We start from the raw sequence: 26,019 nt of genomic DNA, 5'->3' as shown, positions 1-26,019 counted from the left end.
GCACAAAATCTGTTTCTGTGTTTTATTTTTTATTATTTCTCTCAGTTTTCGGTCATTCATTCAAGCAACCGATTAAACAATTTACACATGTCGTCTTGAATACTTCTGGCAGCGTCAGACACTCAGAGAATCAATGACTACGTAGGCGAGCTACGTAAGAGCAGAGATTACTACGCAGGACCACTCATTGTTGTACGTCAGCCCCTTCATCTTCGGGTGCGCGCCTATGAGAACAAGGGCAACGGCGTTCAGTTTGAAATTTCACGTCTTTCTGCGGCGCGTAGCGTTGCAAACCTTGGCAGACGTGATCATGAGCGCCGAGTGCATGCATTACACTTGTCAGCTCGAAATGCTCAAACCTGTAGAGGGGCCCTTTGGGGTGTTCACCAACAGGGGAGAAATTGACCCTACGCGATTAGCCCCGGCCAATACGAGGCATCCCTCCCTTCTGGTCTTTTAGCGGTCTGGCTTCCTGCTCCTGTGCTGCCCTTCTCAGCCACGCCGAAAAGAAAGAGACCCAGGAGTGTGCTGATTCGGCGGTGGGCGCTTGACTCACATGCTAGACAATAAAAGGAGAGACCGTGTTCTGCGAATCGTGCGGGAAAAGGGACAATTGCATGGCTATGCTGAACCGTTGGCGCCTTTGTGCCATCATAACCAACATTTCTGGCTTTCCTGTCGTAGATACAGGTCGGGCACATCTTTGTTTGAAATTATTTGAATTTATGTAAAAATTTATTGTGCCTATATTTACGATCTTGGAGGCCTAAAAACGGTGTTTTGTTTGCCTATTTTTGGCTAAAACGCTCTTTTTTAGTGCCTAAAAATCCGGCCTCTAGTAATAATCTTCAGGCTACTATAGTTAGTTAGAAAAATATAAAGCCACATCACATTTCTCACTCACCATGACTGGACGACCTGAACACACACACAAAGCAAAGCTACTGCACACACTGCCCATGCACCCCATTCGTTCCTGCCAGTGGTTGTACCAGGTGCTGCGAATACCACTGTGCTAGCAAGATAAAAATGAATGTGGGAATCTGGTCTGGTTGATGTGTTTTACACAGTGACATAAATCCAGGAAAATCACAAGGGGGGACACACATCTTGCAGTGGTGGCCATCTTGGTTTTATACGTATAGGTTTTTATTTTTAATTTTAAAAAAAGAATGAATTCATGCTCTGAAAAAAAAAAAACGACCATGGGCCTCGGTGCAGAAACACATCTAACAGCACTAAGCAGCCAATAGCAGAAACGTACGTTGGTGAATTTATTTTCTAAATGCAACTCAATAGCGTCTAACATATTTCTAGTTAATGTGTCATTTAAGTTAAATCATAGAATGAAAATACCAGCATTGCCTTGATAAAATGCATAAAGGTGCAGCTTTTCTTTAATTACTCACTATGCTATACCTTTTAGAAATAGCCTCCCATGATTCACCCCTGGAAACTCTTGTAGAACAGGTTTATGTTCACCAGTGATTTTTTTAAATGTCGGAAAACTAGTCCAGCAATCTGGTTCTTACTTCGTTGTCAATGGCTTCCACCAAACCGTCGACATAAATAGCTAACATTACGGATTCTTTATTAACTTGGCATTTTAAAGCCAAGCATAATGAACATTTGCAGCACGGCAGAAGTGACCCGTAACATTTCAGAAAGCTCCTGTTCTACAGTGCCTTTTGAAATGGAAAGTAGCTGCTTTCACTTTTGTACTTTGTTTCTGCTCTGTGGAAGGACTCTTTGAAAGGTGGGGACACTCACAGAAGGTGTGTGTGTGTGTGTCCCCCCCCCCCCCAGCCAGAACACGGGGGCTCAGGATCCCCCTGACCCGACCCCCCCCCCATGATTTACGTCCCTGGTTTTATTTTGTAAGATTAATGATAGCCTTCGAAATAGAGGTGCAGTGGTAGCGTTTGAGTGTTTCTTGAAACCTTTCATGACCGTTAAAGAAAGTAAGAAAACTGTACTAAGCTTACCAGAACATTCTTTTCGCTCAGCTTGTAGAGCTTTTTTTCTGAATAATATGGTACCATTATTTTAATTCGGTGAGGTTCATTTATTTCACAAATTGCGTAAAAAGATAGTTCTGAGAAGGCTTCGCTGCATGGCAATGAAAGGCGAGACACTAATTGCACAACATGGGCATGTGTGTCCATCGAATATCGGGAATTGCAACTCTAGAGAGCTGTAAGATGAGTATTGTCAAATCACTTTCTTTTTTGCGTGCTTTCATTACCTTGTGGCTAGGAGGTCGAAATGTAATAAAAGGTGAGACACAAATGGCACAACATGTGCGCATGTATACATACAGTGTCAGGAAACGCAACTACATGCAGTAGGACGAATATAGTCAGCATAGGCTCACTGTGTGAGAAATTTTTGTTGTTGACATCCATACTCGTCATTGATTACATTGGTCAAAATTTCACAACTTAACTCGTCAACGGTCGTAGAAGGGTTGATGTCTTGTTAATAGTACTACAGTGTGTTAGGTTTCAATCACCTGTGTTAGGTTTCAATTGCGAAAGGTAAGAGAATATAACCATGCTAACTTCTAAAGTCAGATTGCTCATTTATTTATACAAGCGTAGAGGCTTTCACAGGCTAGTCGTTCATGTAATCTGAAGTGGAAGAATAAATTCAATGAATAAACTTTGTTTGCAACTTTCATATATTTTTAATAGCCTTTCACGATTTAATCATTGGTACCATACTGCACAGTAGTAAGTAAAATGTGCTGAAAACATAGAAATGATTTATCTATAGTGACTAGATATGTTATTAGTCATTACCCTGTGACCACTTGTGCCTAGCATATTGGTAAATCCTGTCATTGAATACATTCTCTGCTTACCTTGGCTCTTGACCTTCTATGTCATTAGAAAAATAAGGCTGAAATAATCATCTCGAGCACTTCCGATGGCATTGATATGTGAGACTCTTAATTTGTTTTTCAGGACTACAACAAGCGTGAGGAGGACTTTGAGACATTGCGGGCTTACAATGACTACCTCGAGGAAGTTGAAACCATAATTTACAACCTTGCTAATGAAATCGATGTTGAGGCAACACGACGGAAAGTTGAGCAATACAAAAGGGAAAACAAGGCCCAAATACAGAAAGGAAAGGTAATCAGTCACAACTTGCATCTTCTGAGGTTCAATCAGCATGCCTGTCAGATGTTGCTTATATAATGTGTTTTGTTGACATTAGTTTTCTTCACAGGGAATGCTGTGTAGCTAGCTCAAGCAGCTGCAGAAACTATCTCATGCTTCTTCAGGAAGCCACTCATTCAGTGCATTGTACATTTACCACCATAAAAACTGTAATATAGGTTGAATTAAAAAAAGAATGCAATGAAAAGTCCACCCCCATAATATATAGCAGTCACTGGCAGGAAAACTTTGTGAGTCTTGCGACCATGGGCTACTGAAGTCAGCCATCTCATTGCCGTCACCACCATCGGCTTTGGTTTACATTAAAGGGACACTAAAGGCAAATATTAAGTCGATGTTGATTATTGAAATAGCAGTCCAGAAACCTCGTAGTGCTACTTTTGTGTCAAGGAATTGCTTATTTTGAAATAAAATCACGTTTTAGTCGTCCACATTGCATTAGCGCACTTTAAATCACCCGCCTGAAAGCAGTCTTTCTGGCGGCACTGTTGCCGTGCCCACCGTTGCCCGCCTTTACTGCGCGGCAGTGTGCACTGGTGGCGTGCACCATTCGGGCATCCGGCAACATCATATGCATGCGGCATTTTGTCGAACTTTCTGTCAGAGTGACTTTCACGAGCGCGCAAAACACGCGCGACAGTACGCAATACCGAAACTACCACTGAGACGCAACCGTGTGAGCGATGCAGGGCGTCGGGCGAAGCACAGTTTGGCGAAAACGGAACCTTTGAATCACGTGCGCCGTTCCCCATGGCAACGCCAAAGAGGTTCTTTTTTCCATGAATCAAGCAGAAACGAACAAGCAGCATTTTATTACGTCTCTTGATGCACGGAAGGTTCTTTTTTTATTGCAGCTAGTTTGATTATGAGTGATTAATTGTAGTCGGACTCTCTCGCGTCATCGGGATCATTTCCGAAATGTCCCGCTCGTGGCGCTCATCGTGTGATACATTTAGCTTAATTTCTTGGTAAGTAGGGCACTGCTTTTGATAATATTGCAGTTTTAGGCGTCATACATTGAGCTTTCACTCTGACATAAATTGTTATTTTCCTTTAGTGTCCCTTTAATCTGCTCGGTCCATGCATTTCCACCATGGACAGCACCTTCGTCTGTGAGCTATTCCTTCAGCGCTTGCCCACCTAAGTCCAGATGGTGCTGGCAACTGCTTCAACCCAGAATTTGTCAGAGCTCGCTACATTGGCTGACAAGGTTATGGAAGCTGCCATTCCACTTCCAGTGGTTGCAGCTGCAATTCCGGCCTCAGCATCGCACGCTGTCAGCCCTTCACTGACAAAGCGGTCCGAGCCAGCATCAACATCATTTCCCATCGCCGAGTTATGCGATAGACTGGAGAAGCTTCTGGTTGCCACTACTCGTAGGAGCATTCTCCTCCTTCACGTCAACGGCGCTGTTCCCTTTCTTGTCAACGCTGCCCATCCATCGAGCACGTTACGTAAGCAGTTTTTCGACACGCTGCACCAGCTCGCTTATCCCGGTGTTCATGCCTCACAGCGCCTTGTTTCATTGCGCTACGTATGGCCCCGGATGAACGCAGATGTACGCGACTGGGTACGTGCATGTACACCCTGCCAATGTGCCAAAGTCCACAGGTACCCTGTTCCCCCAACACACCAGTTTCTCCAGCCTGACCATCGTTTCGGCATTGTTCACATTGACATCGTCGGACCACTACCACTGTGTGATGGATTTCGCTACCTGCTCACAGCTGTCAACAGATTTACTTGATGGCCAGAAGCGACTCCGATTCTAGACAGCTCTGCTGCAATGGTCGCGGCAGCATTTGTCACGACATAGGTTGCCTGCTTCGTATGCCCTACCAAGATCGTGACTGACAGAGGACAGCAATTCGAGTCTGCCCTCTTTCACGAACTCCTGTGCTTGCTTGGCACGCATCATCTTTGCACGGCCGCCTACCATCCCCAGACCAATGGCCTCGTGGAACACTTCCATCAACAGCTGAAGGCAGCACTGATTGCCACTGGTACTTCTGGGTATATGGTGCGCCTTGAAATCGGGCTTCGGGTGCTCGAGCGCGGAGCTCGTCTACGGTACTCTGCTCCGTCTGCCCAGCGACTTCTTCTCTTCATAACCACCCTTGGCAAATCTGTCTACTCCCGAATACATACACATTCTTTGGGACCTTTTCTGGGATCTTAAACTCTGCCCGACATGTCCTCTTCCAGAATGCACACCGGACATTACGTCCGACCTGACCAATGCAACGCACGTTTTCGTGCGCTTTGGACCTATTCGGCCTGCTCTCCACCCACGTTACCTCAGGCCCTTTCCAGTACTAGAGAAACGTGAGTCGACATAGTGCCACGCGCGCTTCTTTTGCTATGTTTTTGTAACTGGTCCATTGCACGTGTGACCGCTGTCTTGCACGGGCCGCGCCAGAACGTCTGGGAACATTCCAGATTGTAGGAGATCATTTTGTCAAAATTGCGCACATGACGCGAATAGTAAAGATTGTTCCAGAGCTTGCGCAACCGCCAGTGATAAGGGTGGAAAGTTCGATGCATGATGTATAAAAGACGGTGCATCCCAGCCATGATCAGTTTATCGACGGCCGACGCTCTGTTCGCCGCTATCAGTGTACGGTGTGTATTGCTGTTGTTTGACTTTCCGTTTCCCGGCCACAAGTTCAACCAAATAAAGAGTTTCATCTTCGACACGCCAACTGCTGTCTTCGTCGACGTCACGACCCCGTGACATCATGGATGTTCACGGAACATATATCACGGATGTTCAGGGCAAACCTGACACCATCGCACTGGAGCGCCTGAAGCCAGCCTACTGTGACACGACTCCCCCAGTCGCCTGGCTCAATACAGTTCCACATGTCTCCGTTCCCATTGGTGCGGACACTACTTCAATCCGCAGCGCTTCCTGGCAGTGCTGATTTCGTTCACAGACCATGCTGCTCTCTAGGGGAAGGAGCTATGTAGCGCCACCGACATCGACGGGATTGCACGGTGAAGGAAGAGGAGGTCGGGCGTGACCTCGAGCGGCGCGGCAGCAAGGCTGGCGCGTGGGGCGCAGAAAATAAAGAAAAAAAATTACACCATCTCCTACTTAAGGGAACCATGAGGGGATGCAAAGCAGCGCATGGGTTGACTTAAAGTTCTGTTCATCGCGGGTACCTTGCCCGATGTTAATGCGTGCTTGCAAGTGGAGCACACCATGAATTCACTGTAGTTGCTGTTGCTGTTACTCATCCCGAACTCTTGTTGGAGCACGCCATGCGGGAGCACATGGGCTCATCGCGCGTCTGCAGAATCTCGTTCCCCGACGCCATCACGTGATTGCTGAGAGAGTGTAAGAGGGAGAGACCACAGCGTCTTACCCAGCCCCTTACACAGGCCTGAACACGCTAGCGCGTGCCAGCGCATTCTGACTAGGACGCAACGCGTTGGTTCATCGCGCGTCTGCAGAATCTCGTCCCCCGACGACATCACATGATTGCTGAGAGAGTGTAAGGGGGAGAGGCCACAGCGTCTTACCCAGCCCCTTAGATAGGCCCGAACGCGCTAGTGCCTGCCAGCACACATGGTTCCCGAGCGGACGGTCGCCGATGGAAGGACGGACACAGCCCCGAGCAAAAGCTGCTTCGCATCTAAAAGTTAGTTGTGTTTAGGCTCCGACGCTAGAAGGACGTGTCGAGTCGTTTTTTTATGTGTGTGCTCCACAGTTTATACGGGAGCTGCATCCGTGATTGCTACCGGCAGCTTCCAAGTGCATCTGAATGAAAGGCGTCGATATAGCATGTGCCTTTGGACTTGTGAGGGCACATTTCAAATGCTCTCTGTCATGGTTACAACATTTAATGAAGATAACACTTGAGACGTATATTTCAGCCCGACCTATGTACAGGTTTTTGCGGTAATTCTATAATACTGTGTGTTTACCTGCAACATCCTCACACTTTTTTCTGTAAAAACTTAAAGGGACACTAAAGGCAAATAACAATTTATGTCAGAGTGAAAGCCCAATGTATGACAACTTCTAAAACGGCAATATTATCAACAGCAGTGCCCTACTTACCTACAAATTAAGCTAAATGTATCACATGATGAGCGCCACGAGTGGGACATTTTCTAAGTGATCCCGATGACGTATGGAAGTCGGCCTACAATAAATCACTAGTAATCAAACTAGCAGCAGTAAAAAAAGAACATTCCGAGCACCAAAAGACGTAATAAAATGCTGTTTGTTCGTTTCCGCTTGATTCATGGAAAACAATACCTCTGTGGCGTTGCCATGGGGAACGGCGTGCGTGGTTCAAAGGTTCCGTTTTCGCCGAACTGCGCCTCGCCCGTCTCAGTGGTAGTTTCGGGATCGCGTACTGCCGTGCGTGTTTTGCGCGCTCGTGAAAGTCGCTCTGACAGAAAGTTCGACAAAATGCCGCATGCGTGTGATATTGCCGGGATGCCCGAATGGTGCACAACGCCAGTGCTGCAGCAAGGAAACCGGTGTGTCTTTTCACTGGGTGCCGCGGAATGAACCCTTACGCTCGAAGTGGCTTAGTGTCATGCCATTGCGCGAGTGTGCTAAACAGTCAAAACCTCTGCGTGTGTGCTCGCTGCACTTTCGTACTGAGGATTACGAGACCAACCGCAACTTGATGAAGGCTTTGAATGTGCCCATCCAAGCAAGTCTTTGCCGCAGCGCCGTTGTTGCTACTGTGGGTCCCGCTACTTCCGCTCCGCTGCTACTAGTGTCGGCGGCCGCGCAGTAAAAGCGGGCAACGTTGGGCACGGCAGCAGTGACGTATGAAAGTCGTATTTTCAGGCGGGAGATTTGAACCGGGCTAATGCGATGCGGACCACTAAAAACGTGATTTTATTTCAAAATAAGCACTTCCTTGGCACAAAAGCAGCACTACGAGGTTTCTGGACCGCTATTTCAACAATCAACGTCGACTTAATATTTGCCTTTAGTGTCCCTCTAAGCAGACTTAGGGGTGCGATTATTACGTGGGGTAAGGTTTTCTGAAGCAAAACTTGTAGTACCAGGAATTCAAAAATTTGCTGGTCACAGTGGTTATTGTCAGCATAACCACAGTCAAGTTTAACAAGGCCTACCCTTGTACCAAATTCACAAGTTCACTATGCAGAAAGGCTGGCGCACACATGGGGGATCGCAATAATTGATAAATACCTTGGAAACCATTTGTTTTGGCATCTCAGATGCAGTCTATGCTACATCAACACGGTATAGCTGGAAACAAGGATGTAGCCGGGGGGGGGGGGGGGTGGGGGGGTGGGGGGGGGGGGGGGGGGGGGGGTTCAAACCTTCCCCCCCGAAATTTTTCAGTTTTGCTTGCATATATACACATGCACACATACAAACTCATGCACTAACACACATAAAGTATGGTTAACCCCCCCCCACCCCCCAAAAAAAAAAAAAATTTCTGGCTACGCCCCTCGCTGGAAATGCACTTTGTCGAAAACAGTTGCCTAGGAGAAATGGCAAAAAGAAAAAAAAATTTAGAGATCAATCTGATTACGGAATTCTTCCATCATGTGTCTTACGAAATTCGCACCGTCTACTGACCTCCAAGTGGCTGTTGCTACACAACTTGTGGACTGTCCATAGTGTAAGAAACTTTCACCGCGGCACTCACACTGCCAGTGAAGTGCTCCCCTGCTTCAAAAAATTTCTTAATCTGCAGTTTGTTTTGTCAGTTCATGATTGTAAGCAATGACGAATTGACGCTTACTTTAAAAAGTTTGAAACTCGAATCTCACGTGAAATTCAACTCACAATATTTATCTCATCATGGGGTTAGAGGAGGCATTTATTGCAAGGCTCACACGATTAGGTGACATCAGACAGTGCTGGAAGTCAGAAGTCCGATGCGTCATGTAATCTTGTACCATGTTAGCAATTTAGTGACAGTAAAGCAAATCGCTTTGTTGCGAATTCGTGTGTAATGTAAGATCATGCAGAAATTGCGTGGATGCATTGCAGACGATGTGTCAGCACTTGTTCTCATGCCATCCGCGTGGCCACATGTACGTGCCACTTATGCCAGGTTTTGAGATAAGGTAAATATAACGTTACAGGGTGCCTCGCAATGTGGTGAACATGTCCTCATTACTGTTGCCCCCTCAATTCCACGCAGTGATTACACAGAGGGAAAAAAAGATTACGTTTGAATGACAATATTCAAGTCTGCAATTATTATGAGAGTAAACAAGGTATACATTGGCACAACGTGTGAAAGTCATTTTCTTCTGTTTGAACGCACTCACTGTAAAATATTGCCATATAGCAGTCACTGTTCATTATTTGTATACGATGACCCAGAGTCATTATCATCAGTGTATTTTCATTCTGGAATGGTTCCTTTGAACGATAGCCTGGATGGATGAATAAACTTTATTTCGGTCCCTCGGAACGCACCCTATCACGTTGCGGGCCGCTCCCACGTCGGTGCCCCGCGTTACGCGGCGGCGAAGTCGTCACGCCGTCAAAATGGGAAGATGCTATTACAAGGTCCGGACTCGAAGCACAACTATGGGCACTCCAACGGGCCCGCGACGCAGCAGAGAGACTTGGTCTTTCTGTTCCGACGTGGGAGCGATAGCCTGGATAGCATTTTTTAATGCAAGAGCATTGCTTGGCTCATTGTGCAACCCCACTGCATGCCTTCCAACTCTCCCAATCTGCCTGGCAGACTCCCGATTTCTGACCAGCATTCCCATTTGTATGGGAGCAGCCATAAAGCTCTGGAAAAATGTCATTAACTCCACCCGGTATGAAAATAACAAAGGACAGCGGTTCTAAACATTTTCTAGCATTGAGGAACCTCAACAGATTGCCGCGGAACCCTTCCTTCTACCCACTGATATAAACGAAGGGGAGGCCGCCGCAATTCTTTGTGGTCCTGGTTCATGGCTCGAACCAACATACCTCATAGCACCAGCATTATGCTGTGCCATGTTTTTGCTGCTGAGCAGAAGTAGTTTTGCATGCTGCGTTGTGCTATGTCACCTCTGTATATTGATAGAACATTGTGCGAATATCTCAAGCACACTACTGTATCTTGCTATTGCTTTCAATGCTTTTGGGTAAAACTGCCGATTTTTTCATACAGCTGCAAAGCTTTCTTTTTTAGAATATGCAGAAGTATTTGCTGAAGCTTCTTGCCACCATCAGGTGGATGACAGCATTCTCTTTGACGAAACTTCCTTCACTGTGTTAATTTCCACAAAACCGATTGGACACACCTGCAAGAAAAAGCAGTTTGATAGGCGTATATGAAACGTGTATGCCTTCTGAGTATGTATCTGACTCCTACTTCTTTATTTTTTATTTTTGTTCAAACAGCTTAAAGCATCAAAAGATGAAGAGTACTTGGAAGAGATTTTGGAGCAAGAGCGACAGGAGACCGAGCTGCGGTATGGCACATGATTTACACATTGCGATTTCATTTAAATTAGGGCATGCATAGTTGTAAACCTGCTGCTGTTACCTTCAACACATAAAAATTTCATCAGAACAGCTTGAGCGAGTTGGTCGTACTTGTAAATACTATTTGTGCTTCACAATGCTGGGACGATAGACGATAGGAGTAGACTGGACAGGTGCAAACTCACAACTGAATTTTATTGAAAAGTGGAAAGATAAAGAGCTAACATGTGGTGCATATCTGAGTGCACGCCCCCCACAAAACCTTTTTTTTGTCGATTCATGTTTATTACGTTTTATACGTAGATGCAAGGTAGTTGTACTCATCATGGTTTACTGTGATATATGGCTGGCTAATACATCCCTCTTGTTTCGTTCTAATATGGAACGTTTTGATTATTTTGCGTACCATTTGGTGCCAGTGTCACGCAAGGGCCACTCGAAAAAAGGCGTACAACCACATTCACTACACTGGGCACCAAGTGAAAAGAGAGAGCACCAGCATGCACTTGTGGAGGCAAAACCATAACAAACCTTATGAGTGCTACGTCAGGTCTATGAAAAATAATATCTGTTCAGAAAAAGCTTTTGCTCAGTCTCTCAACATCTCATTTGATGTTTTCTAAATGTTAGAAGATACCAGATGTGGGGGGGCACTGTTTCGCCGTTGGATCAGCAGCACCAATCTTTCTGGAGAAGTCACTGTGATCTGGAAATGATGTGTTATTTGTCAGTATGTACTATCTACTGTGCAAAATATCTCGGAGATCTATCACAAAATTTCAATGGGAAACCTAGCTTACATAGTGCTCCTGGTAACTCTCATAAGCTATTGTAAAATTACTAAGGAGATCTCCACTTGGAACCTCGTGGTATCGTGTCCCAGCTTACAATGCTTACAAATAAAATTGTTATGCCTACATGTTTCACAGCTAGGGCTGAGCTTGACAGTTTTTACGGGAAGAATACATTTGGCAAAAAAATTTCTCAAGCTTGGCAGGGTGTTTCGCTTGTCTTTATCAAATTCCATGCACAACCTGCACACCAAAGTGCAGAGCGATGACCACACATCTAAATGCTAGGGTGCATGTCCATGTAATGAGGTAGCACAGTTACATTTTCATGAATTTTGTGGTCAATGAATTTCATTGAGCATTTATTAATGAGAACTAACAGACAATAATGCCAAGGAAAGTATAGGGGACGTTATTTGTATTAGGTAATTAGAATATAAATGTGAAGAAAGTATAAAGTGAATGAAAAGATAACTTGCCGCCGGCAGGGACCGAACCTGTGGCCTTCGAATTACGCGTCTGATGCTCTACCACTGAGCTACAGTGGTGGTCATCCTCCCGTCCACTTTATGGGGTATATACAGTAGACTCTGAATAAACGAAACTCTCTTAAATGAAATTGCTGCTTAAATGGAACAACTGCCTCTAACATGATTGGTTTTTTACTTGAATTCTGCACCCCTTTTCATCTCTCAGTAAACGAAACTCCTGTTAAATGAAACATATTTTCCTGGTCCCTTCAGCTTTCGTTTAACAGGAGTCTACTGTACGTGCATTTAAACCTACGAGTGTTAGTCAGCGCCGATCGCAGCCATGGTGGCGAGTGTGGCGCACTCTTTCTGCCTGTTGGTGTCACGTGGCACGTGATCCTTTTACGAGCTGGCAGCTGACCAATAATCCCTCGCATACTACCTGAAGGCATCAAGTCTGCCAGAACAATACCATCGCTATGAATGAAGCAAAGTAGGTGACTTTTAAGGGCTCGTTTTTCTTTGTTAGACACAATAATAATGAGAACTCACAGACAATAATGCCAAGAAAAGTATAGGGGACGTTATTTGTATTAGAATATAAATGTGAAGAAAGTAAAGTGGACGAAAAGATAACTTGCCGCCGGCAGGGACCGAGCAAAGAAACACACAACGACAGGACGGGCGGCACCAGTACTCCGTCATATGATGGATGATGCGTCTGGACGTTCTTAGCTTCTTTTCAGCTACCCATGGAACATCATTCCTCAGGTGGGTAATGCGTAGCCAGTCATTAAAGGGCCACTAAAGGCAAATATTAAGTCGACGTTGATTGTTGAAATAGCGGTCCAGAAACCTCGTAGTACTACTTTTATGCCGAGGAAATGCTTATTTTGAAATAAAATCACGTTTTAGTGGTCCGCATCGCGTTAGCGCACTTCAAATCACCCGCTTGAAATCGGACTTTCATACGTCACTGCTGCCGTGCCCAACGTTGCCCGCCTTTACTGTGCGGCCGCCGACACTAGTAGCAGCAGAGCGAAAGTAGCGGGACCCACAGCAGCAACAACGGCCATCGAAGCCATCGAAGCTTGCCGCAATCGCCGCAATGGATGTGGACGGACAACTTGACAACGAGACATTGGCTCACGACGCTGGGCTCCAATTCAGCGAGAGGTTTCATTCCGCAGCACCCAGTGAAAAGACTTATCGGTTTCCTTGCTGCAGCACTGGCGTTGTGCACCATTCGGGCATCCGGCAACATCACATGAATGCGGCATTTTGTCGAACTTTCTGTCAGAGCGACTTTCACGAGCGCGCAAAACACGCGCGGCAGTACGCGATCCCGAAACTACCACTGAGACGCGACCGCGTGAGCGAAGCAGGGCGCCGGGTGAAGCGCGGTTCGGCAAAAACGGAACCTTTGAACTACGCGCGCCATTTCCCATGGCAATGCCACAGAGGTTCTTTTTTCCATGAATCAAGCGGAAACGAACAAACAGCATTTTATTACGTCATTTGATGCACGGAAGGTTTTTTTTTTATTGCTGCTAGTTTGATTACTAGTGATTTATTGTAGGCAGACTCTCATACGTCATCGGGATCACTTCGAAAATGTCCCACTCGTGGCGCTCATCATGTGATACATTTAGCTTAATTTTCGGGTAAGTAGGGCACTGCTGTTGATAATATTGCCGTTTTAGAAGTTGTCATACATTGAGCTTTCACTCTGACATAAATTGTTATTTGCCTTTAGTGTCCCTTTAAGTAAGCGGACTTGTCTCCACAATTCTGAACGCAGTATTTTGCACAGGCGAGCACTGTGTCCCCTGGACGGTGCAACATGACCAAAGAGAGAACTCACTTCAGGCGGCGAAAGACCTTTCCTCATGCAGAAACCGATGTATCTTGCACGGCAGGTGGTTGCAACGATGGAACTGACGATCTTGTCGATACTAGATAGCAAGCTCGGAGAAGACACACACGAAGACAGGCCAGTTGCACTAGAAATATGTTTTAACAAGACTGTTTGTTGGCCTAGTTGGTACTTGCTTAGTGACATCATTTAGCCGCGAAAGAGGCTTACTTAATGACTGGCTACGCATTACCCACCTGAAGAATGATGTTCCATGGGTAGCTGAAAAGAAGCTAAGAACGCCTAGACACATCATCCATCATATGACGGAGTACTGGTGCCGCCCGTCCTGTCGTGTGTTTCTTTGCTTTGTGTATGTGCTCTTTCGCGGCTAAAAGATGTCACTAAGCAAGTACCAACTAGGCAGGGACCGAACCTGCGACCTTCGAATAACGTGTCCGATGCTCTACCACTGAGCTACGGCGGCGGTCATCCTCCTGTCCACTTTATGGGGTATATACTATGTGCATTTAAACCTACGAGTGTTAGTCAGCGCCGATCGCAGTCATGGCGGCGAGTGTGGAACACACTTTTTCTGCCTGTTGGCGTCACGTAGCACGTGATGTTTCTACGAGCTGGTAGCTGACCAATAATCCCTCGCATATTACCAAGTTATAGGCAAGTTATCTTTTCGATACCTAACTTTCTTCACATTTATATTCTAATTACTACAAATAACACCCCCCTATACTTTCCTTGGCATTATTGTCTGTTAGTTCTAATTAATATTGTGCCTAACAAAGAAAAACGAGCCCTTAATAGTCACCTTCTTTCCTTCATTCAGAGCGAGGGTCTTGTTCTGGCAGACTTGATGCCTTCAGGTAGTATGCGAGGGATTATTGGTCAGCTGCCAGCTCGTAAAGAGATGACATGTTACGTGACGCCAACAGGCAGATAAAGAGTGTTCCACACTCGCCGTCATGGCTGCGATCGGCGCCGACTAACACTCGCACTTGCACACATGCACATATATACCCCATAAAGTGGACGGTAGGATGATCGCCACCGTAGCTCAGTGGTAGAGCATCGGACGCGTTATTCAAAGGTTGCTGGCGGCAAGTTATCTTTTCGTCAGCTTTACTTTCTTCACATTTATAGTCTAAATAATACAAATAACGTCCCCTATACTTTCCCTTGGCATTATTGTCTGTTGGTTCTCATTAATATTGTGTCTAACAAAGAAAAACGAGCCCTTAGAAGTTACCTACTTTGCTTCATTGAGCATTTATGTTACTCTGCAGTGTCTTGGATAGAGGTGTGCATTTTGGCACCAAATCAAATGTGAATCGAATGGTACCAGAAGCAGTTTGAATTGAATATCAAATACTTTTCTGATACTTTTCCGAGTAAGAGGTAGGCCAAGTGGTAGAGTAAAGAAGAAGACAAGGTTGAAGAGCAGGGGAATGTTTGGAGAGGCACAAGCAGCACATGCACAAGGATTTCCGGGCTGGTGAGCGGAGCCGTACTCGAAGAAGTTCCAAAGTGCGTTTCCTAAGTGGGTTTGGTAGAAAGTGGTCATCTAAGTATTTCAAAAACTAAACCTTACTGCATTCCTCTACTGCCAGCATTCAAAGTCTCATAACCAGGTCTTAGTCGCTGCGTAATGACAATGCAAGTCCTTCTGTAATTATGGCAGGAATTGCTTCGCGGAGTTTTTCTGTCGTAATGTGTTGCTCCTGTCTCCTTGTCAGGCCAGTGCTCAAGGTCCACAAGTAGGCAGTCTTGAATGTGTTGTTGCATTGTAGAACACTCCCAGTCAAGACTCGGGTCATCATTACGTTGACATGGTGTCAGTTAGGCAAAGTTGGCTGTCGTGCCCAGTGCCTCGTAGTACCATTGAAATGGCAAACTACAGATTGTCTACGTGCACAACGCCGGCGTGTTCCCGGAGGGGTACTGTGAATGTTTCGCCTATGCTCTGCAGTGCTGCTGAAGGACCTCGTTCAAACGTTGGCCATGACCATGGCCACACTTCGATCCACTGGTGTCACAGTTTCCAAATCAAAACGTCCTCTGCTCCAGTCACAAGAGCATTGTTGACAAGATGACCATCCTATGCCAGCCCCATGTAGACAGTGTGCTTCCGAATTCCTTTAGTTTTTTTACTATGGCTCGGCTCATGTGCCCCAAGTTTCTTGTTCTCACACCTCTCCAAACATTCTGCTGCTCTTGAGCATTGTCCTTACTCCACTGCTCGACGTGCCTATTACCCTCGACAACTATTGAACAAAAGTTCTTACTTCTTACATCTATTATAAGACAATCTTTGCTCTCTATTATGGAGTCAAACTCACTTATAAATATATTTAAGTGCCACAAAAATTTCATTGTTATAACCGATAATTGTTAGAAATGGGTTGCATGAAAGAAAGCAAAGTAGGGGGATGGGAGGCTGTTATCAGAAAATGATTATATGTCAGATTGGGATATGCCAATGCCTGTTGGTTCTAAGGAAGACACAGAAGCATGGACAAGCATGAGTATTCTGTAAAATGCAAGAAGATTGCCGCAGCAGCCCGTCAGCTGCTGAAATCCTGAAACGCCTGGGTGAGATTGCTACAAGCGTCTTGCCACATGCTTCTCATTGGCTTGCACGAGAAAACTCGTCCTACAGCCTTGCTTGTTTTACGCAAAGCTTGCCAACATCTTTGTCCAAGGTGTCCAGGTGCTCCACGTAGTGCATTGGGAGGTCCATCGCGAAAACAAAGCCCCAGAGGGACTGTATCGTCTGCAGGGCCTCCTGCAAAGACACTGTTGATGTAGTCTCCTCTACGCATGGAGGAAGAAATATTTAGGACGCGAAACTCTCATTAGAATGGGCGTCGGCGGGTGTCCAGATAACGTCACAAAAATACAAAAGTAACATGCGTTGATGGAGGCACTTCAATTGGCGGCGCCTTGCGGCATGAAGCCGCAACCGCCAAAAAAAGAAAAACGCTATTGGCCAGGCGAGCACACACACGCGCGTTCTCTTTAGCAGCATTTGTGAGCAGACGACAGCAGTGTTTGCTTCAGCGGGCACTCAAATTTTCTTTGTGGATTGCCTTCTCAGTAACCTTTCTCTTTATGTAGCGGTTGCAGCTGTAATAACGCTGCTGCTCTTCTTCGGCATTTACTAGCCTAAGATGGGACGCAGGTATTTTGTTGAAACCTGCAAAAGCAGGCTCAAGTCTTGCAGGAAAAAGGTTGAGCAAGAAACGAACGTGGCCGAACACGCTCCGCGTCCATGCTCCGTGACTGCGGCGGAGCGGGAGCAACGCGGTTGGACGGATCCCTTGAAAACCGAAAAGGCGGCATTTCCCTTGCGTGCCGCTAGCTGCCGCCAGCATGAAGTTAAAGCCCCTGAAACTTCGTAAAGTAGCGACACTTTCCTCCTCCGCTCGCGTTCCTCCTCGTTCTCCTCTCCTTCGCACGCTCTTTTTGAGCATGGCGCCACCTACCTTGCTCCTGCGTAGCAGACGATGCTTTGTAAAAAGAGCGCGCGCTTGCCAGGCGGCGCGCTTTAAGCATTCGCACTAGCCGTCTAGCCCTTGGTATCCTTTTTTTTAAATTATATGTTGTTTAGATCTTAGGACACATTTGTAAAGGACATGTGTGATGTTGAACGTTAATGTCCCGCTCTACATGAAGCCTTCTGAAACCTATACATTGTACACGTCGTCCTCGCGAGGCGAATTCACCGCGCATACCAATGACGCACTGAGGCTGCCAGTACGCACTAGAGGTAGCCGTTCTGAAATATCGGTTGGGTAAATATGGTTAACGCCGCTATACGTGCCTGTATTATGTAGCACTGAACACTGCAATACAAAAGGGCGTATTTGAGACATCTCTTTCCCACAAAACAATATCCAGCATCTGGCTCACTGGTTTTTTTCTTTTTCACCAAATCTCTGCGCTCGCTAGTTCCTGTTAACTGTTTAGCAACCTCACAAAAAGGGCATGCTATGGGGCGTATTCCTGTCCCGAAACAATAACCATCAATCTCGCGTGTCTTTTCTTGCATTATCGCCGGGCGCAGCCGTATTTCCAGGTCACGATTGGCGTGTGTGTTATTAAAAAGCATCCTTGATAGGAAAGTGGCGAGTGCCGAGTTTTCAAGAAATGAAGCGCAAACTAGCCAGAGGACGGTTATTGGTGAGGGGCAAAAAGACTCCACAAAGGGTGCGAACAGTTTTTAGAGTGCAAGAATAGTTAAAGAGTGGCGACAATTATTTATTTAGAAAATGACTGTCAGTGCAAGCAGCAGCTCGGAGCTTCATTGAAAGAAGAATGCGCCAGAAGGCGTACATCATTTCCAGTCGATACATTTAGAAAGCGTTGGTTGATTCGTTGAAAGATTAGACGCACCAACCATAGTGCACAAGTGCGCCTCGTAGACGTACTTGACATACGAACTATACTCGCTGCTGAACGAGCAAGTGAACGAATAAACCAGCCTGCCACCGTAAAGTTTCCATCGCGAGAGCTCCACTCGCGGATAATATCATCTGGGGTTTTACATCCCAATACCATGATATGATTATGAGAGACGCCGTTGTGGAGGGCTCTGGAAATTTTGACCATCTGATGTTCTTTAACGAGCATTGGCATCGCACGGCGCACTGACCTCAAGCTATACGCCTCCGTCGAAATGTGACCACCGCGGTCGGTCGCGACCTTCGGGTCAGCAGCCGAGCACCATAACCTCTGCTTCACCGCGGCGGAAAGCCACTCGCGGATATAAACCTCCACACGAAATGGCACGTAAATCTTCGCGCTAAATAACACGTGTACGTGAGGTTCCTAAACAATGAATGCACCCTGCGACTTGGTTGGGCACACACGCTTTGCCTACCTACCTTCTATCGCAAGTCCATCGGCGGATCTGTCGACGTAAAAGAGCCAGAGAAAGCTATTTGCTCCAGGAAAAACAAAAACAACCGAGCACGCGACAAAAACAAACAGAGAGTACCACTCCTAATGTGAGTTTTCACACTGCAGCTTTGTTTCTTCAAAAGAACTGCGCCGAATCTCTGAAGTTTCGCAATCACATTTTCGATCGTCAGTCGGTGTGCCTCCGCAGTCGGCGTGCCATGCTAGACACACAAACCAATACCGCAAACTCAAACCAGTAGGTGCATCACGTCAAGCAGAAAACATAACCACATATTCTTGAAAAACAAGAAAACACTTAGTACAGACCCCGCAGAAGCAGCAGTAAAACGTGTGAGGAATAGCGACGTACTGCACAATTAACTGAGACGTGTCTACGGTGTTGTAGCATGCAGCGATTTGTGCGAACCTCGACGAGTACTTACAGTGAGTGGATAGCAACTTACCTCACATAGTTGCGTCGAAAACGTCTGCCGAAAGTTCTGTCTTCCGATTCGGTGTAACCAAGCCTTCCTTCGCAACTCGTTGCGCTTCCCGGACAGTATCATGAACAGCTTTTTGCCTTCACTTGATTTGTTCCGGCATCTGAAAGCGCAGCAGAAGCCCATGGCAACTAACCGTGACGTCGGTCTTGTGTGCAAGGTATCTCGGAGCACAATGCACGCGGAATGGCAAGTGCGTATCCATAAAACACATGCGCTGAGAACCAGCGAGCGCGCACTTCGAGAGCAAAGATGGCAGTCGCGAGTGACTGTAAACAAACGAACGCTCCGAGCGGTCCCACATGACAGCAATTGGCCAATGCCGACGCGGCGTCAGCCTCGGAGAGGGCATAGGAGGGAGAAACGAGAGGAGGCGTGCTTTTATGCACGTATGACGCTACTTTACGAAGTTTCAGGGACTTTACATGAAGTGGCTCTCCGGTAATGTGACGTTATCTGGTCGCCTCAAGTAGCGGAGTTGCACCTTCTAAATGTTTCTTCCTCCGTGGCTCTATGGCACCACCGCTGCCTCCATCACTCACCGTCACTACATTGGAAGCATGTTTGCGACGATCATCTCATCACTTAAATGTTGTGATGTTTCTTGTGTGTCGTCCGCATGTAGAAACTCTTCCAAGTCCTGAAGCGTCTTCATCAAATGTGGACCAAGGTTGAGGCATCAATTCGTTGGTGGGAGCTTTGCAGGCTTTGTACGAGTTGCTGCTGCCTTGGAAAAGGCATGCTTTCCAAAAGCAGTTCTGTACCGTAGCAGCGCTCACTTCGTACCATGCACCAAAGACGAACTGCATGGCTGTCGGCAGATTGATTTTAAAATCTGGTTGTCCCTTGCTTGTCTGCCTGGCTATCCATCAACAAGACCAACTTGTTTAGGATACGGCAACATTACATTGTTTTAACGTTGGTCATTAGGCCGGCATCCATGGGCTAAAAAGCTGCGGTTGTGTTCAGCGGTAGGAAATGCTTCCAAGCTTGAGTGCTTAGGCATGGAGTGGTGGGCATTACAAATGTCTACGATGGGTGCCACCTTCCTTTTAGATCACTCAATCCATTGATCAAACTGGAGCCATCACTACCAAAAATGTTCTCGCATCATCCATGCCTTGCGGTTGTGATGACAGCACACCGGGTATCCTTGTGGCATCATGGAAGCAGGTTTTTTTTTTTTTTTCCAATGACAAATGTGAGGCACTTGTAGCTGTCATCGATGCTGGTGCACAAAAAATTCACCGACGATTACGATACTACCTAATGCGACTTCTGAGCGCATCTTCGTGTTGGGGAAACGCCTACTGTGTTTGAAGCTTTGGCTTTAGGCAGTCCTAAGCAATGTAACATTCGTTACATGTTGCCTCAGAAACTGCTAGTGCTCTAGCGCTACGCACACCACTCTGTGCACTGCAGGCGTCGTGAACCAAGCGAAACGCCAACAGCGCTCGAGTGCTATGCACACCACTCTGAGCTTTGCAGGAGTCGCAAACTGAGCAAAATGCCGATAACCGCATTACTACAAGCGAAGCCAGCCGCAGTGCACGTGCCAGCCCTGCATGCGCACGAACTCCGATCGAGGGGCCAGCGCGCGTAATGGAGGAAGAAAGCAGAGTTAGAGACCAGTGGCTCGTGATATCGACAGACTCTGCGTTCGCTCTCTTTTATCCTTGTTTGTTCTATCGGTTATGCCGACACCACTCAACGCAGGAACAGGCGCCTAAGAACTGCGCTCTAAAAGGCCAGGCCTGCGCGGAACTCACAGCACAGTCCCAGCGAAAGCTGGAAAAGCGGCCTTTCTAGTGCCCGTTCTAAACTCTCTTGGGGCAACTAGGGAAGCACCCACTACGCCATTATTCATCTTTCTGCGGATAAGCGAGGTACCCGCTGCACATCTGCAAGGTATTATGTGCACTTTATTGATGCTGCATGTGGCTGACGACGAATAATTATGGCTGAGCACTTTGCAGTGGCTGGGAAGCTTTAAACCACACACTCATTGTGCAATTAACATTATATGATGCCTGGTTGTTATTTTTCTCTTCTGCCACGCTATATTACATAGGTTAATGCAATTCCTTGCCCGACATGATGCCTGTATAGGGTCTTTTTGCAAATGAGTTTCAAGCATCAGCGTGGCTCTATGGTAAAGTACTCGACTGCCATGCAGAGGGCCTGTGTTGAAATCCCATTTGATCCTGGATATTTTTTTCTCGTTTTATTTTTTCATGTCTTATCGGTTACGCCGACGCCTCTCAATTGAGGAACGGACGCCAAATAGCTGTGCTCTAAAGCACTATGAGACGCAGCTTGCTGTTTCTGCCGCCTTTACTCATGACCCCCTTTGGTGCGTGCGTCTTGAACATCTGATAGAATAGTTGTCGCCATTATATAGGTCATTATTATTGTAGCTGTTGAGTATGTGGGGCAGCATTTCCTTGTCCCACTTCCGTTTTGCCTCCATGTCATGCAAAGCTCTCGCGCCTGTGACAGCATTGTACACAATGCCAGGCCTCTCTGAAGTGCTTTTGCCAGCCACCACCTGGCTGGAAGTCGACATTGTTAACCATGAGAGCAAACTGCTTTGCTTTTGTGGCCTGTATTTGTCCAATGATAGGAAAGTTTACGGCATGGGCAAAAAGAAACCACTCATAGAAGGCCTCTTCCACCTCCTTATAGTCACCTTATCGAACATGTTTGCGCCTATAACCCACTGAGCAGCCTTCCTCGTCGAGCTTCTCTGCCAAGCGGATGATTGTCGACACTGTTGGTCGCGACAGCCAGTACTCCTTCACCAAGTTGCGCACTTTCTTACCATTTTCGTAGTCCTTTACAATAATGCACTTCATTTCCGAATCCATAGCAGTGTGTTTTCTTTTCACCAGTAATGTCATGCAATGCCAATTATTAGCAGCTGGATCAGCCATCTTCCGTTTCAGCGGCAGAGAGACGATGTGGCCAGGAATGACTTCGACGCCATCAACGAAGACTAGCACAAGTGACTTCATCTGTTGGCAGAACTGCGCAGAATGAGGGGCCAGCGAGCAAATTGGCGTATTGTGCATGCAGCCCTGTCAGCTCATTGGTGACCATTGGTGTTTTTGACGGCGTGTGGCATAGAGTAGCTTATTCATGTTTGGAGCTGTGGAAAGGTGACAGGAGAGGTGCACAAGGTTGGTGATGTGGAGAAAGCTACAAAATGGGTCATATTGTGAGAACACGCAGCGGCTGTTGAGGTGGTGGATGGTGGTGCGGTGGCTCAAATTTCTGATTTTCTTCTTCCTTTTTAAGGATTTCTCGTTTCATTACCTTTCAGCATGGACACCCAACAGCCAGACTTCATTGTTATAACTGATATTGTGGCATGGGGGCATTCTAGTAAGCGGGTTATTTCACCATAGGAGACATACCAAAGTGGATGGTGCAGCAGCTTCTATTTGTTATAACTGATATATTAAGGCGAAAGCCTTAGATGCTTCATCAGATATGAAAAGTGGCCGTCAGCGGCGGCAATGTCAGCACGAATGATGCAATAAAATTATCATGTCACAATGATGACACATAATGTGACGAAAAAGTGCTTCAATCCCGGAGGCACTGCAAATCACGTGAGGTATATAAGTGGATTCGACTGTATGTTCATACTATATTCTTAACTCTAATGTTCAAACCACAAATCAAGCACCAGCAACAAATATGCGGATTCTCTACAGAACACAACTGTTCAGAGAGTGCAAATGATCGTTGCATGGCCATAATGTGTGGCTTGCTGAGTGACATAGGCTGTTACACTAGACAAGCACTTGTGTATTATGGCTACACTATGCCCTCAGTGATGAAATTTATCATACGCACCAGTTTTGTGCTTTCTTGAGGATAGTTGACTTTTTGAAATACTTGTAAGCTATTAAAAAAACATCCGTATTTACGACTAGGGGCTATTCAATTCAAGGACTGTATCGAAAAGAACTTCAATATTTGTAACTTTCAAATATTCTCTCAACACTAGTTGTGAGTGATTTTGTGTAGGTGTGCAATTGTAGTTGCTTACTTGTGTGTCCACAGACGAGACCAGCTGGCAGAAGTGGAGAAAGCTGCACAGCGTGAGAAGCTGAAGCAGAAGGAGTCGCTGATCGATGACCTGATGTTCTCGGATATGCCAGCCAGCAAAATCCTTGCCAGCCACGGAGACAAGCTTAAACAGGTGGCAGGTCCAAAGCCACTACCTCCGAAGCCACTTGCCGCGGAGTTCTCCACGGGCATTAAGTTCCGACACAAGGAGGCTTTCCTTCCCATACCAAAGGTCCGTCTTTTACTGGCTTTGTTTCCTTTTTCTTTCGTCTTTAAAGGGACACTAAAGAGAAAAGCGATTTTTATCATTTTAGTAAATTACTCTTTCCAGACTCCAAAATCACCATGCTTGCTGCGAGAAAGCTATTGGTAAGCGAGAAAATGCGCAAAAAGGAAATGCAGGTGGCGACGCCACCTTGAAGTTCACGCACCAAATGCCGTGGTGTCATAGATTTTGATGGTGTCAACTAGGTCCTACATTGTTCCTAATCAGTAAAAATGAAGTACATTGTCCTTTGAGAGGCACATAAACTCAACATACCAAGTTTCAGGAAATTTCGTTGCACCAATGTCGCCAAAATACGAAAAATACGATTTGAAATTTGTGACGTCATGTGTGGAGATTTCGGCGTGAAATTTAAACATGAAACTTTGACCTTGATTTTCTCCTCTGTTTATAAACCTGTGATGGTGAAATGAACAGCATTAGAGTTCTCAGAATACAATTTATCAATCTAAGCTGATTGATTGTTTCACTTTAGTGTCCCTTTAACCCCAGCATTTGTATATTTGCAAATAGCAGCTTGGTTAACTGTAATGAGTAGCTAGAGAATACTTGCACGATACCGTATTTGCTCATGAATAACCCGCACAAGACATACAGCAAAACTTTGAAGTCAGGATGTAGGTTATATGCAAATGTTGGTGTGCAAGGTGGCTTCACAGCAATGCTATGAAAGGGGCTTCAAGGAAATGCAAAGGTGGCAGTGACAGCTGAAATTGACAGTAACAGTAAGTTCACAGGAAACTGAAACCTAGAGAAAGTAATGTTTTTGCAATCTTCGAGCACAGCAATGGGGTTGTTTCAATAAAGGTGTCAAATTAATTTGCACGGTTGAAATGTGCGTGTAATATGCAGGGATCCTTTAAAAGATTTTCAGCGGGTTGTAGTTGGGGACGCAGATCATATGCAGGGGTGGGTTATAAGTGAGAAAATATGGCATGTATGTTTTGTTATTGTGCTGTGATGTTCACTACAGTCACTGCTGAATCGAACTGCTTACTTGTGCCAAAGGCTACTGTTGTATGAATTAAAGCTGCACAAATCAGACCAGGGTTTAATTGCAGCAACAACAAAATGTTGTAGCAAGTGTTTCCATTCATAGTGAATTAATTTTAATTCATTATTGTGTGTGTAACTGAGCTTGTGGCACACCACCTGCCTCTTCTGACTTGAGCATTATTGCATGGTTACAAGCAAGGCTTTTGTGTTTTTAAAGGCTGGGTTTTACTGGTTGTCTCAAAGGAGAAGCTGCAAGACACAACAAATTACATTGTCGAACTAAAAGGCTTGTTGCCTCTATTGTGTTCATTTCCCCCAGGCACTACAGATATTTCAGACATATCTTTCTTTAGTACATATACCATGCCAGTAGAAGCTAGTCATTTTCTTAAAAGCGTCACATCTGTGAGGCTGTGCTTAAACATCGTCATAGCTTTGCTTGAGTAAGCGCCAGTGCTCTTATGTATCTTAGCAATAATTTACATTAACCTCAATACGTATGTTCCAGTACCCACTGAACATTTTGGTATTAATTTAAACAAAATAAATCTTTTTGTTTTCAGGAGGAGCTTACTCCTTACACTAAAAAGAATTACCACACTTTGGGGAGTCTTTTTGTCACACAACATTAATTATAATCTTGCTTGCTTGCGCGTCTGTTCTTGAAAACTCAGCACTCGCCACTTCCCTATCGAGAATTCTATGTCACACTGATAGCTTGTACACATTTCATGACTTGGAAGTACCGGGTGCATGGTGGTAACGCAAGGAAAGGCACACAAGATACATGATGATTATTTTTATTTGACAGAAAGATGCCCCAAGTATGGTTGTGCAAGTACACCTCCTGGCACAAGTAGCCAAATCGTACCTGTATTTTAATTTACCTATGGGAACCTTACATTGTGCCCAAATTATTCATCGACAACTTCTTCCTGTTTGCACAAATCCTTTACACGAGTAAGCTACAATTAACTGTATTAAAGGAGTACTGACACCAATTTTCGAAGCCGAGTTTACTCCGCCATACAGATCTCCTGTATACAGAGGTGGCTTTCAGCAAGTGTGAAGGTCAGGAAATACTGATAAGATATTTTTTACATATGGCGCACCTACTGACATTGACACTAGCATGACATCAGGCTACCGCATGGAGGAAGGAAAACTCAGGAGAGGCCCTATCGTATCCCAATGCATTGCGAAAAGTGTGGCGGAAGTGACGTCAGATTTATGGGGCAAACAAACCGGTATGGGGCAAACAAAACAGCAGACGCCCCGCGGCGTGCTTTCCGCGGTGGTTCGCTTCTGCTCGGATTTGTAGCCCCGGCGTAAACTTAGCGCGTATTGTGCGGTTTGCACGTAGTAAAACGTTGCAAGCAGACGTTTACCAGACTGTTCGTGCGTGGCAGGCCCGAGCACTGCGTGCTGAGATTCTTCGTGGAGCGTTTTTGTGCAACAGTACAGAAAGTACCGGCACGTGCCGTAATCAAAAACATTC

The 26,019-nt window shown here is 45.8% G+C and overlaps 1 protein-coding gene across 1 annotated transcript in view; it reads left to right on the top strand.

Moving 5' to 3' along the window:
* LOC119387289 (CDK-activating kinase assembly factor MAT1) overlaps positions 1–26,019 on the top strand; it is a 38,544-nt gene that overhangs the window by 7,527 nt on the left and 4,998 nt on the right. The window contains exons 4-6 of the mRNA XM_037654630.2: positions 2,967–3,137; positions 10,546–10,616; positions 23,234–23,471. Coding sequence (XP_037510558.1) covers positions 2,967–3,137; positions 10,546–10,616; positions 23,234–23,471 — 480 coding nt within the window. The remainder of the gene's footprint in view (positions 1–2,966; positions 3,138–10,545; positions 10,617–23,233; positions 23,472–26,019) is intronic.

Source organism: Rhipicephalus sanguineus, chromosome 3 (genome assembly GCF_013339695.2).
Source record: "Rhipicephalus sanguineus isolate Rsan-2018 chromosome 3, BIME_Rsan_1.4, whole genome shotgun sequence".
Classification (NCBI taxonomy): Eukaryota; Metazoa; Arthropoda; class Arachnida; order Ixodida; family Ixodidae; genus Rhipicephalus; species Rhipicephalus sanguineus.
Note: the sequence above shows the minus strand (reverse complement) of the source record. Positions and strands in the feature narration are given on the sequence as shown.